At 48.1% G+C, this 14,874-nt stretch overlaps 1 protein-coding gene across 4 annotated transcripts in view; it reads right to left on the reverse strand.

Annotated features, from left to right (window-relative positions):
* The window catches only part of STX3 (syntaxin 3), a 56,745-nt gene extending 42,309 nt beyond the window's left edge, over nt 1-14,436 (reverse strand). For 2 of the 4 annotated variants that reach the window (XM_029575298.1, XM_029575297.1), the window contains exons 1-2: nt 14,245-14,436; nt 5,563-5,640 (exon numbers count right to left, since the gene is read on the reverse strand). In XM_029575298.1, the coding sequence (XP_029431158.1) occupies nt 5,563-5,640; nt 14,245-14,436 (270 nt within the window). The remainder of the gene's footprint in view (nt 1-5,562; nt 5,641-14,244) is intronic. The other 2 variants (XM_029575295.1, XM_029575296.1) reach the window with 2 other exon arrangements.
* Nucleotides 14,437-14,874: the final 438 nt, after the last annotated feature.

Below are 14,874 nucleotides of genomic sequence, written 5' to 3' on the forward strand. Positions count from 1 at the left end.
TGCAGAGTTATGCACCTTGCATGCACCGAGCTGTGCTGCCATCCCCCGTTCCCTCCAATTTCGGAGCAGCCTGGAAGGGAACTTCCCTTCCCCCTAACCTGACCTTCCCACCCCTTCCCCTAACCTTTCCTCCCCCTAGCCCTATTCTAACCCCCCCAAAAATTTTTAATTTATCTTAATTTATCCAACTGCCGGCATGCGATCCCAAGCACAGTGGCAAATGGCTGCTGTGCCTGGAGCCTCTGACCCCACCCCGCCCATGTCCCACCCCCTTCGTAAACCCCCAGGACTTACACGCATCCCGGGGCTTTTGAAAATAGGCCCGGGGCGCGTAAGCACATTTACGCGCGTAACCTTTTTAAAATCTGGCCCCATGGAAATAAAAAGTAGCAGTGGGACAGGACCAGACTTTTGGCTCGGAATCTCTCCAGACACCCCAAGATGTCCTTGGATACATGGGTTCTGCATGTACTGTGCCTTATAGTATAGAGACCGCAAGATGTAATAAGGCATGAGTAAAAAATGTAAGTGTAAAGCTAAACCTTGAACAACGTGGGGAGGACCACTAATTTCTGTCCAGAAACGTAAGCATAATTTAATGCACAGCCAAGCATTGCATCTGGGCCCAAGTTATATAATGGAGAAATTACTTACCAATAATTTTGTTTGCCTTACTGTAGACAGATGGACTAGGGACCAATGGGTTTATGCTCCCCTGCCAGCAGGTGGAGATGGAGTCAGGTTTCAAAGCTGACGTCACCCTGGATACTGCCCTGCAGTGACCTCAGCTCTTCAGTATTCTCTTCAAAAGCCGTTGTGGACATATCGAAAAACTTATAATCTTCTTCTTCTTCTTATAAAAATGAATAACTGTAACTGTACTCAACTAAACATATACACTGAACCCCAGCAAGATTATAGATGCCCGGATCTAGGGACTGGATGCCGGCTTACCCATAATCTCTTGGAATCGATTTCCACTCCACGGCAGAATCCTTGACACCGTTTTTGTCTACACCAAGGAAAACGAAATTATCAGGTGAGTAATTTCTCCATTTCCTAGCGTGTAGCCAGATGGACTCAGGATCAATGGGATGTACAAAAGCTACACCCGATCGGGGTGGGAGGCTGCCTGCGGTCCGGTTAACACCACCCTTGCAAAGGCTGCTTTTTCTCAGGCCTGTATGTCCAGACGATACAACATGGAGGTGGTGTGCAAGGAGGATCAAGTCGCCGCTCAGCAGATATCGACGGGGGACAGCAGTCTAACTTCCACCCATGAGACGGCCGGAGCCCTGGGGGAATGAGCTTTAACCTGAGAAGGTAATGGCTTTTCTGCTTCCACACAGACTCCTGTGACCACCTGCTTAATCCAGCAAGCTATGGTAGCCCACGAAGCTGGTTTGCCCAGCTTCATTCCACCCCGAAGGACAAACAGACTGGTTCTAAAACTTCCAGATACCACACCCAAAAGTCTACCAACATTCAAATGACAGAGGAGGCAGTATTCCTCTGCAACCCTGTGCTTATCTAGGGAAAGCAATGAAATGGACCGATTCAAATGAAACTCCGAGACTACCTTGCGCAAGAAGGATGGACTAATATGAAGTTGTAATGCTCCTGGAGTCATCCGGAGGAATGGTTCCCAACACAATGCCTGCAGTTCAAAGATGCGATGCCACCAGGAACACAGTTTTCAAGGTTAATAAACCCAAGGAAAGACTGCGCAGCGGCCGAAAGGAGGGCCCTGCCAAAACTTCTAATACTAGATTAAGATTCCACAAGGAAATTGGCTACCATAGGGGTGGCCAAAGATGCTTCACCCCTTTCAGAAAATGGGCCACGGCTAGATGAGCCGACAGGTAGGTTCCATTCACCTCACCCCTGAAACTGGAGAGAGCTACCTGCACCTTCAAGGAGTTAAGGACCAAACCTTTATTCAAGTCATCCTGAAAAATTCCAGAATAAGTAGGATTTTGACCACCTGAGGGGAGACACAGTGTTCCTCATACCAGGCCTCAAATACTCTCCAGACCCACACATATGCTAGGGATATAGAGAACTTCTGAGCATGGAGTAAGGTGGCGATTACAGCCGCAGAACATCCTTGCTTCATCAGGCGAGCCTTCTCAAGGGCCAAACCGTAAGACAGAATCAAGTCAGATCCTCGTGAAGGACCAGTCCCTGCTGTGGCAGGTCCCTGTGCGGTGGGAGGCACCGGGGGGGGGTGTCTCCACCAGGAGACCACATACCATAGGCGCCTGAGCCAATCTGGAGCTACTAGTAGGCGCCAAATCAAATAGGCTTGAGACTGCGGCTTCCAACATGAGAGCAGCGAGCATTGAAGTGGGCACATGTGTGCTCTCGCCCATGGCTCTACTTCAAAGATTGCCACCAGTCATCAGCTGACGCACCTGAGACATCAACTTCCATATCCATATGGTCAGGAGGAAGACCTTGCCCTGCCTGGTGTCGAACCGGACTCCCAGATACTCCAATGACTTGGAAGGCTTGAGACTGCTCTTGTCCAGGTTTACTACCCAACAGAGTTCCTGAAGCAAGTAGGTCACCCTGTTGGTCACCCAGAGACTTTCTTCCACGGACTTGGCCCAGATCAACCAGTCGTCCAAGTACGGGTGTACCAGGATTCCTTCTCAACGCTGCTGCCACGACAACAATAATCTTAGAAAAATGTTCTTGGGGCGGTGGCTAGGCCAAAGGCCAGTACTCAGAACAGATAATGGCGACCCAGTACAGCAAAGCGTAGGAAGTGTGTGTGTTCTTGATGGATTGGAATATGTAGGTAGGCCTCAGATAGGTCCAGGGAGGTTAGGAACTCTCCCGGTTGTACGGCCATTATCACGGAGCATAAGGTTTCCATGCAGAAATGACTCACTGTTAGGTGATGGTTGACACTATTGAGGTCCAGGATAGGACAAAAGGAACCTTCCTTCTTGGGTACGATGAAATAGATGGAATAACTCCCCGTATTTTCCTGGGGCGTAGGTACTAGGATTACAGCCCTCATCCTGAGGATCCTTAAAAGAGTAATCTCCACTGCCTGCTTTTTGTGCTGGGAGACATCATGAATATGTCCCAAGGAGTAATGCGAAATTGCAGCACATATCCTTCTCGTATGACTTCCAGTACCCACATGTCCAAAGTGATCTCAACCCACCTTTGGTAAAAGAGAGACAGTCGACCCACTATCTCCTCGTTCCGAAGATGAGTCAGTAAAATTTCATTGGGAGGGTTGGGATGATCCTGAACAGAAACCTGCCCCTCTCTTGGGCTGTCGACTATGAAAGGGCCAAGGCCTCTGAAATGTTAAGTTTCTGTAGGGGCGGAAACGTTGAGAGCCCCTGGACCGGCCCCTCATAGGCGAGAGGTGCTGTAACTGCTTCCTCTAATCTTCCGGTAGCCGGGGGACTGAAGATTGCCCCAGTTACTGGCATTGTTGTAAGGTTGGCCTTGGAGGTTGTATCGGCTGACCAATTCCGCAGTCATAGCTGTCTTCTGGCCATTACCACTGAAGCCACTCCTCTGGCTGAAGTATGGACTAAATCCGAGCCCGTGGCTGGTAAAAAGGCGGCGGCGGGTTCCATAGCTTCCTGGGGTTCACCCCTGAGTCATTCACCTTGAGAGAGAAGTAGACATGAATGTGCTACCAGGGCACAATAAGAGCAATCTGTAAAGTCATTGCTACTGCAACAAAGGCTTAAGATTAGACTCCAACCGTTTATCGTGTGCATCCTTTAAGGCTGCTCCTCCCTCCTCTGGGATAGCTGTTCACTTAGAGACAGTGCAGACCAGTGCATCCACTGTAGGGGAACACAAATGTTCTCTCACTGCTGGATCCAGCGGGTATAGAGCTTCTAACGCCCGGCCACATTTAAAATTTGTTTCTGGGCATCCCATTTCAGGTCAATCAACTCCTGGATGGCTTCCAGTATTGGGAAGTGGCAAGAGGCTTTGCACAAGGAAATCAGAATGAGATTCTTCTTTGGTTCCATCATAGATTCCCTTCCAGGAACTCCCAGTGTTTTCAGGATCTGGGAAACCAAGGCCAGCAATTCACCTCTATGAAAGAACCATAACCTGGTTCAATACATTTCTAATCCTGGGGGAATTTCCCCTTCTTTCAAGGGATCTTGCTCTTTGTCTATGCCATCAGGGTCCCCACTAGGGATACCATTGGTCAGGCAGGGCCTCAAGTTCTGCCAACAGGAATGGAAGAGGGAGAGGGGGCCGGCTGGGGTTCCGTCCGGAAAGGGGGAAGTGAGGAAGTAGACTGCGCCTGTACAAAGGCCTGTAATTCCTGAAAAGATTAAACCCAAGAAAAAGGCCACCAGGTCCATGCCTAGCCCGGTGTCCATGCCTGGGCCCAGCCGAGTTTCCCTCTCCCATGGAAGACCCAGCCAAGGGTTCTTCCAGTTAAGGCTGCCAATCCAACATCTGAATGGGAGGAGCCGGGCTCAGCAAAGTCCAAGGAGGCCAAATCCCCTTGGGCTTCCTCAGTGCTGACACAAGTTGGAATCCAGGTCAGGCTGAGAAGCCCTAATATGACAAGCAGCGCAGAGAGCAAGGCGCTTATGTTTCTTGGCTTCTGGCGCCAATAGCGGCAGTAACTGTGCGTTCGATTGGCTCGTATTTAATTTATACGCACAAATTTTGAGCGCCTAGGTGGGGCACGGCGAGGCACACATACAGCCTGTGCGCCTGGCTTTTCCCGTATCCTGCGTGTACTTTATTGTGCGCGTAAGTACGCGTTCGATGTTATGTGCACAGCATACCAACGTCCTACGGCAGGCAATACGAGACGCACAAAGATGCGTGCAAGATGGCGCCGCGGCCTACCACACAGTGTGTCGACCAAGCTTAAAGTAGGGCCTAGCCCACTGGGGGGCCACTCAACCCGCTCGTAAGCCCAGTTCCCTATGACCCAATGGGATTGGGAACAACGTCGGAACGACACGCCGAGCAAGGAGAAGTCTTACCGAAACCCCTCTTCTCTTCTTTTTTTAAAAACTTACCTGGGCTCAGTGCTTACCGGCTGAGTACAGAGACGGTCTCCAGCTGCGAGGGGAGAGGGCTATGGCCTTCACCACGGCACTCTGCTTCCTGCACCCGCTGCCTTTCAACTGCTTAAGCAGCAAAGTGCACACCTGGAACAGACTACCGGACCAAGGCGCACGTCTGAGGGATCTCGGAAATCACCTCAGGAATTCTCAACTGGGGGAAGGGACCTTTAGGTATCTCCACAGGAGAGTGGGGCTCAATCTTTTCTCCAGTTTAAAAGTAGAATTTCTTCTTCCAAAAGGTACAGCAATCCCCATAGGGAAAGCATGTCTGCATCTGCTGGAGACGGAGAAATACTAAAGGGCTGTGGTCACTACAGGGGTATATCTAGGGGGTGATGTCAGCTTTGAAACCTGACTCAGTCTCCATCTGCTGGCAGGACAGAACAACCCATTGGTCCTGAGTCCATCTGGCTACTCGCTAGCAAATTAAGATATTTAAAGTTGAAATTGTCTGAAGTTAAACCTAGCGGTCTCACCTCACCTGTATGAAAAATTCATCCATGAAGGCAGCATTGTCAATGGCAATTTCCACCTCTTCCACATCATCTGTGTCCTGTGTCTGAAAGAGGGAGTTAGTGAGCACCAATGTTCAGAGTCACATTCACAACCTTTGAGCGCAGCGAGAGCCAAACAGCAGGGCACTTGTGCCAGGAGTAAAGGAAAAAACCCTTAGTTCCAGCATGAATTATATTCAGCCTAGACAAACATCTTTCCTGACATCACGAAAGCCTTAAGAGCACATCCCTGAATCAGTAACACACAATAGCTAAATGTGGAAAGCGTGACAGCCTCCATCATAATAATACATTAACATGTGCAGCCACTTCTGGGGTGGATGAATTGGTAGCTCATCCCTGACTGGGGAAACTGCATGGTGGTTTCTAAAAGGCAGAGATGTCAAAGAATCCTTTTGTGCAAAGTCAGAGACAATCAGTAGTAAGTGCTGGGAGAGGAAAAGAGGATTGGGTAAATAGTGCAGCATTTATCGCAGAAAGCTGAGAATCAGTAGACAAGTCTGCTCCAAGGAAAGCAAAAAAAAAAAGGCATAAAGCAGCCTTGGAGCCCCTCCCTTACGGCAACACTCATAGGCCAATGCAATATGGACGCGCTAAAAATGAGCATCCAAACTGAGCGCCCGTTTTCCTAACGCACGCCTAGCCACCTCTCCTAGGTGTGCAATGCAAAATGCAAACGAATATCCACGTTAAAAAGGACACGTTAGGGGCAACTGTGTGTCCCTAGCGCGTCCTTGGCATCCAGGAGACGTGGCTGTGCACACAGCCACGGGTTAGGAGAACAGATGCTGCTAAACTGAACATCCGTTTTCCTACCCTGACCGCCATCAAGACTTTTTTTTTTTCCGCGATTCCTCTGACTTAATATTGCAACAATTTAAGTCGGAGGAACCACAGAAAAGTATTTTCTGCTTTTCTCTTGATGGCTTGGGACAATTCAAGGCTGAAGGCCAGCTCCGGGGCTGGCGTCAATTTTTGAGGATTAAAACGTTCGTGTCGGACGCACGTTCATTTTTTTAAATCCCGGGTACTAGCTAATAGCCTCATCAACATGGAATTTAGATGCGATGAGCGCTATTAGGTACGCACAGTTTTGGACGCGCTAATCCCATTTTTTTTTTTTTTTTGCATCGGGAGTTATTCTAGCGCCTCCAACCTGACGTCAAGCTGTGCGCTAGGCTGATCGCACTATTGCATTGGCCTCAGAGTTGTTAATCTAAGTGGGGGCTGGGCTGCACTATTATTAGTTCATGCATAAATTTTCTAAAGGCTCATCCCTCTTTCGCTACCCCCTCATCATGAATCCAAGTAAATTGCTCTGCTGACCTTTACCAGATCCCCAATGCAGGCGTAAAAGGATGAATACAGTGCGGTCTGCTGAAGAAGGGATATCGGAAGCGGATTTCAAAAGCAGGGATGGGGCCAGAAAGAAAGCTGCACCCCTTTTATCCCAAAAATTGGAAAACTATAGGAAATAAAGTGTCAGAGAAAAATAAGAAGGGAGACTTAAGAATAAAACCTAAAGAGGCAGTAGAAAGGAAAAACAAAACAATACAATCCGACAAGTTGATATTCTGAGGCAGGTTGATAGTTACAGCAGAAAGGCGGAGCTGCTTACGTCTAACAGGTGTTCTCCAAGGATAACAAGACGTCAGTCTGAACCCATGCAGGATATCATCCCATGGAGCCCGGCACAGAAATTTGATGTCAAAGCTTCTAGAAACTTGGAGCGTGTCCTACTGCCACACATCTACATGGGGGCCCATTCAGTCTATATTTACCTTCACGTGGAGAAATTAATTCCAAGGGGTTTTTTTGAGGACCTCTGAGAACACCTGTTACAGGTAAGCAACTCTGCTGCCTACACACATAACGAATCCTGTCGACAAAAATCTGAAACCGTGCCAATAGGCAAAAATTGTTTTTGGTGGCAACAAGCCATTTTGTATTTTCTGTCTTATTTAAAGGGGCAGCTTAGAACAAAAACAAGCACTAGGTGGGATGGTTGGGTTCGACACCTCAAATAGACTTCTCAGAACAGACTGGCCAAACCTACTGTTGCATCAGGAGTCCCTGTCCAAGCAATAGGGAAAGTGTGGAGAGAACATCATATCGCAGCCTTGCAGATCTCTTCCATGGAGGTTGATCTGAGGAGGGCTACCAGCACTATCTTGGCTCTAACACTATGTCTTGACATGGCCCACCAGATTCAGGCCTGCCTTGCCAAAACAGAAGGAAATGCAATCTGCTAACCAATTTCAAAGTGAGCATTTGGCAATAGCAATCAAGTCACTAGGGCCTGGAGCTCCATGACTTTGCAGGCTGAAATATGTATTTCAGCTCATAAACGTCTATAGGCTCAACGGGGATTTTCATCAGCTGAGTCAATACTATGTTGAGAAACCATGACACAGCAGGCAGCTAAATGGTAGACTTCAAATGAAGCAAGCCTTGTATGAATCAGTACAGAAATAGATTTTCCTTCCACGTGGTTAAGCACCAATTGCACTAAAGTGAATTCTGAGTTGGTCTTGACCTCACTCTGAAAGAGGTAGAAAGTAATCAAGCAGTTTTTGTGTACAAGCAGGAGAAAGGATCCTTATAGCAAAAGACACACCTCCTCCACTTGGGACTCACAGGACCTACCCTTACACGTTAATCACACAAGCAAGAGATCTTGGAGTAATAATTGACAATCATTTGAACTTAAAGAAGTTCATCACTCACACAACTAAGGACTGCTTCTATAAACTACAGGTGCTAAAAAGACTTAAACCCCTTCTGCATTTTCACGACTTCAGATCTGTCCTCCAGGCCGTTTTATTCTCCAAAATAGACTATTGCAATTCCATTCTACTAGGTCTACCCACCTCCTCCATCAAACCTCTTCAGATGCTCCAAAATGCAGCCGCTAGAATCCTAACAAACACCAACAGAAGAGATCACATTACGCCCATCCTCAGAGATCTGCATTGGCTACCAATAAGCTTTAGAATCCTTCACAAATCCCATACCAACATTCATAAAACCATTCACCACCAGGTCCCCATCGACCTGCAACTCCCACTCAGACTCCACACCTTTTCTAAATCCATCAGGGAAGCTTACAAAGGATCCCTGCACGCCCCTTCTACCAAATCCACCCACCTGTTAACCACTAGGGAACGGGCCTTCTGGACAGCGGGACCAGCCATCTGGAATGCTATCCCCCCCGATCTCAGACAGGAACCCTGCTTGTTGACTTTCAGAAAAAAACTTAAGACCTGGCTGTTTCAACAAGCCTTCCCCTTACCCAGGCCTACATCAGCTATGCCACAGACCATTCACTAAGGCCTTCTGTTCAGTGCACTCCATCTCAAGACATTATAATTGAATTGTTAGAGTTACCTTTCTTTTACTGGCTTCTTCTTCTTCCTAGTTCCTCACCCTTGTTTTATTGTAACTTTTTTTTGCCTCTGCTGCTATGTTAAGGTTACCGTTACTACCCCTGGTTCCTTGTAAACGGATATATGATCTGATCTGTATCATGAATGTTGGTATAGAAAAGTACTAACTAACTAACTAACTAACTAAATAAATAAATAAATAAAAGCCAGAAATCTTACAAGAGCAGGACTGCATGGGGTGGAAGCTTCAAAAGCACGAGGCATAAGCAGAAGGGAGTCAGAAACACTGGAGCGTTGGACAGGATCCCGCAACCATCTGCACACCAAGGAGGAAAATCTGTCTGATCTCCTGACTCGGGGCACGTGCCACCTTCCTTAAATAAGCAGACATGGTTCAGATGCATGCCGAGACATGCAGACTTGTATCTTTTACATCAGTAATCTGCCGCTCTGACGTCGTCATGGCTTTTGCGGGGTTTCTGATGGGAGAATTGGGCCCTGGTCAATACTGATAAGACAGCTGAGCTGGTACCATCTGAAGGCTGTTTGGGGAAGTGAGTTGTTGGCACTGTCATAGGTGGCACTAGCTAGCAATCTCAGCAGACAGATCAGTGACAGTGTGAGAGTTTCTGTCTGTCTCCAGACCCCTGAACTTTTAACTCGCCCTCGCTTCCCTCTCCCCCCAGCCCTTCCCCTGTCCTTCGGATCTTGTTGATGCAAGAGCTAATCCAAAACTTCATGGTGAAAGTAGTAGTGCAAATCACCTGGACTAGATGGGATACATCCCAGAGGGCTGAAAGAACTGAAAATTGAAATTGCAGAGCCGCTATCAGTAATTTTTAAATTAGCACTAAAACCATCTATGGTACCTGAAGATTGGAGGGTGGCCAGCGTAACTTCATTTTTAAAAAGGTTCCAGAGGTGATCCAGGAAACTAGAGAACAACGAGCCTGATGCCAGTCAGGATCGCGGGAGCACGGGCGCTCCGTGTTGAGTGCCCGCTCTCCCAACGCGCGCCCAGCCACCTCTCCTGGGCACGCGATCCTATATTTAAACGAGGGGTCGCGCTAAACGGAGACGCTAGGGATGATTACGCGCCCCTAGCGCATCTTTGGCGCAGGAGAGGGGACTATTAGCAGGTTCAGGAAACCGACACTCAATTTTATAAGCGTCTGTTTTCCAAACCCGTTGATAGCCATCGGTAAGGAAAATGGATGCCATTAAAATTGAGCATCCGTTCTCCTAACTGGACGGCACATTTTTTTGTTATTTATTTTGTACATTTTTGGTTCCTTCAACTTAATATCACTGGGATATTAAGTCAGAGGGTGTACAGAACAGCAGTATTTTCTGCTTTCTGTACAATTTTTCAGGCTGCTCATAAATTAACGCCTGTCCTTGAACAGGGGTTAATTTATAAGCGTAAAATGTGTGGATTGGCCGCACATTTTACTTTCAGTATCCCGGGTGACTAATAGCCTCATCAATATGCATTTGCATGCGATGAGCGCTATTCATTTCCAAGGGGTTTGACAGCAGGTTTTTGAAGCGCTAAACCTCTTACATAGTATAAGGGGTAATAGATGCGCGTCGAAAACACGTGTTAAACAGTGCACATGGCCGAGCGCTCTTTACAGATTCGGCCCGAGTGTTGGACAATGGAAGAAACCGAGCATATAGATAGTCGTAGTTTAAAGGGGCAAAGTCAACATAGATTTCGTCAAGGGAAGTCTTGCCTCACTAATCTGCTACATTTTATTGAAGTTGTGGATAAAGGTGTGTTAGCGGATATATTGTTTCTGGATTTTCAAAAAGCATTTAACAAAGTACCTCATGGGATAGGAGGCAGTGTCCTATTGTGGAATGGGAAGGACAGGAAACAGGAGTAGGGCTAAATGTTATCAATGGAGAAAGGTGAATAATGGAGTACCTCAGGGACCTGTACGGGGATCACTACTTTTTAACATTTATAAATGAACTAGAAATTGGAATAAGTGAGGAGATCAAATTTGCTGATGACACAAAATTATTCAAAGTTGTGAGAAATTGCAAGAGAACATTGCAAAACTGGGAATCCACACGGCAGATGAAATGTAATGTGGACAAGTGCAACTAGGGAAAAGCAAATTATAGCTGCACAATGCAAGGTTGCACATTAGGAATCACCACCCAGGAAAAGGATCTAGGCATTATTGTGGATAATAATGTATATTGAAATCCTCTGCTCAGTGTTTGGCAGAGGCCAAGAAAGCAAAGAGAATGCTGGGGATTATTAGGAAAGGAATAGGGAATAAAAGAGAGAATATCATAATGCCTCTGTATCACTCCATGGTGCAATTTCATCTTGCGTATTGTGTGCAATTCTGGTCACATTCCAAAAAAGAAATAGCAGAATTAGGAAAGGTACAGAGAAGGGCGACCAAAATGAAAAAGGGAATGGAGCGATTCCCCTATGAGGAAAGGCTAAAGAGGTTAGGGTTCTTCAGCTTGGAGAAGAGACGGCTGAGGGGAGATAGATAGCGATCTACAAAATAATGAGTGGAACCAGTAAATGTTAATTGGTTGTTTACTCTTTCAAAAAAGTACAAAGTCTAGAAGACACACAATCAAGTTACTAGGTGATGCATTTAATGCACATAGAATATTTTTTTTCTCAATACATAATTAAGCTCTGGAATTTTCTGCCAGAGGATGTCATAAAAAGCTGTCAGTGTAGCTGGGTTTCAAAAAGATCTAGGCAAGTTCCTGGAGGAAAAGTCTAGGAAAAGTTATTTTGGTGAACTTGGGAAAATCCACTTCTTATCCCTGGGATAAGCACTCCCTCCCCAGGCCAACTCCAGCACACTCTGAGCACCACCAGCTCGCTTCCAGCACTCAGGCCTCTCCCTCCCACACTGCCTGACCTCCTCTTCTCCCCCTCTACCTATCTCTCAGGCATGGGGTGTGGAGCAGGTGTACTAAGTCCTGGATGAGAAGCATCTACGTGTGTTCCTTCGAACAAAAACAAGGTACACACACGTCTGTGGATCAGAGGCTGGCGCGAGAGCTGGTTCACTCATGCACGCCCCACCAGTCCCCGTCAGATACGGCTGTATACTTATATATACACCTGTGGATGGTTGGCATTACGTCATTGTAAATTGTGCATGCAGTTTTTATTGACAGAATGCATGTGTTTGAAAAAGGCCTCCTGTAATGTAAATAAAAAGAATTGTAAATACCAGTTCCATCGTTCTCCCCCCGAAATTTCTGTCTCTCTCATCTGGGACCCCCCACACACTTAGTCCTGTTCTCTGCCTCAGATATAAAATGTTTTAAATACTCTCTGTGTCTCCCTTCTTCATTGGTCCTTTTCTTGTTCCCATTCTCTCTCACGGACACAGGACTAGCAATGCAGGTGGCTTTTCCTCCCAGGTTTCCATCTGATCTGGTAATCCTGTGTAATCCCAGCGGCATCCTACCATCCCCCCTTCCCAGCTGTCTCTTCCTCACTCTGGGAATCACATGCTGCACCCATTCACCCTTCCCAATGATGAAGCAGGAAATCTGCAAACCCCCGGCTGTGCTCCTGTAAACAGGACAGATGCTCTAGGGGGACAGGAGGGTGTGGGGGTCACTGTGCAAGCTTCAGCGCTTCACCTCGCTGGGCTCACATTGACAGAGGATTGAAAGATCCTTGTGGCAGGGACAATCTTGCATAGTGCTGTGTATATTGTCAACACTTTATTCTGGTTATTTTAGTCTGTATGTTAAAGCAGTGGTACCACCTCTTCTCTTCCCCATAAATGAACAGCAGGGCAGCCCCAAAAACCTGGCTGCACTACCTAGAAGACAGCAGTTGTAAATGCATTTAGAGACTTTCAACCTTATCTGTATCCTGGGAGACTAGAGAAAGTCAGAGAAATTCACATTTCGGTCTTTAGCAGATTTCAAAACTCTCCCCATTTATTGAAATAAAAAAAAAAATCCATCTTCCTCTACCGTTCCCCAACAGGTGCCAGGATTTTTATCATTTTATCCATATCCAGTTTACTTCATAAACTGAAGTTTAGAATTTCTTCTCTTATCCATTCCAGGAAAATACACGATACTTAAATACCAAAATAACCATAGGCTCACACACACACACAGACACCTCTTTTATGTCTCTTAAATCTTCACACAATTAATTAACTCTAAAGTTAATCTAAATCTGAACCTAAAGTTCTTTATTGTCTTTTTCAAAATTACCTATAACTAATGACCACCAAAAAATTCAGTGTTTGCAGAACCTGAGGCCATTTAAATATGCCAGCGCCTGAAATCCCATGGAGCAGGAGCTGGACCCCTTGTACTATTTGCCTCCGCTGCATTCCTGGCTAATATTCGTGTTTCTCGCTGTCCTGTGTTTGCACTTAAGTTTACAACAGATGCAGAACTTCCTGATACAAAGTTCCCTGCTAGTATTTGAGAAATGCATCCATGCCAGTGCCTGCTGTTTCAGGCATTTCATTGGGGTGCATCCATCTCTCAGCCACCGATTTGGCTGACATTTGGTAGGAACGTAGCTTACTGAGGTGCTATCACTCCTGCCAGGCTGCAGATATTTCTGGCCATGGAGAGGGCACTTGAGAGATGTCTCTGGGGAGTGGGGCCATCCATAAGGAGTGGGCAGAAACCGGAGCCTGAAATGGAGTTTCTCCAGCATTAAATGCCGGTAGGGGGAATGGGACATTTCAACGGGGCCAACTTCAGGCTGTCCCAATGGTTGCGCACTGCTGCCCCGGAGGGGCCCGATGCAGCACAGCGCGCTCAGCCTAGCGCACAGCTTAACGCCGGTTTTGGCCACGCTAAAATAACTCCCGATGCTGCGCAAAGTAGCAGGTGGCTAACAGCGCTCATCGCGTGTGAATGGCGGTGCTGACACCGGCTCCAGCCTAAGGGAGCCGGCAGGGCCCAGCGCGATGCAAGCCGCTTATTAAATCCGCGTCTCTCCTTCGCTGCCACCCACTGCATTCCGGGAATTCCTCAGCTCCGCGACCCCTCCCGGGACAGGAGCAGCTGGGGCTTGCCCCGCCGGTGGTCCGGCCAGATCCAGGGGCAGGATGAACCCCTCCCCCCCCCGGTGAAGGCTTTCTACCCCTCGGGCAGGCAGAGCTGGGAGCATTGCGCGGGCGCCCAAGATGTCCGAGCTGCCCCCTCCCGCGGGGCCGGAGCAGGGAGGGCCCCTGGGAGCTGCTGCTGGGACCCACACGGGAGCCCCCTCCCCCCTCTCTCACTCACCGCCTTGAGCTGCTCCAGCCGGTCCTTCATGCTGCCCGCTGAGCGCCCCCGGAGGAAGGAGCCCGGCCGCTCGGTCCAGGAAGTCCTTGTGCTGGGCTGGGCTGGGCTCCTTCCTCTCGCTACCTTTTCCTTGCTCCGGCCAGGGGAGGGGAGGAGTATTCGTGCTCTCAGCCCTCCCGCAGCACTGAGCATGCTCCCCTGCCCCCGGGCTCATCCCCAGCTCCCTCCCTCCCTCCCAGGGTCACCGGCCCTGCGCTCACTCTCCCTCCTGTCTAGCGCGCCCCTTTACGGATCCCCGCACCCCGCGCTCACTCTCCCTCCTGTCTAGCGCGCCCCTTTACGGATCCCCGCTCCTGAGACTGAGCGTAAAACGTTTTCATTTATAATCAAGGAGTGGGGTAACCCCCTCCGATTCCACCACCACCTCCTGCTCCATAAACTAGGACAAGCCCCGGGGGTCAAATCCCCCTTTCCATCGCTCTTTAGTAACTCGTGCGTAGTATCTATGGCAATTAATATAAGAAAATGTTTCGCATAAGATTTAGTGCTCGGGTGCTGTTCTAACTCCCAGCACCGGCACTTGTGGGGCACTGGGCAGATCCTCAGTTCCAGCACCGACTCTGCCCCCTT

The sequence above is a fragment of the Rhinatrema bivittatum genome, chromosome 13, assembly GCF_901001135.1.
Source record: "Rhinatrema bivittatum chromosome 13, aRhiBiv1.1, whole genome shotgun sequence".
Classification (NCBI taxonomy): Eukaryota; Metazoa; Chordata; class Amphibia; order Gymnophiona; family Rhinatrematidae; genus Rhinatrema; species Rhinatrema bivittatum.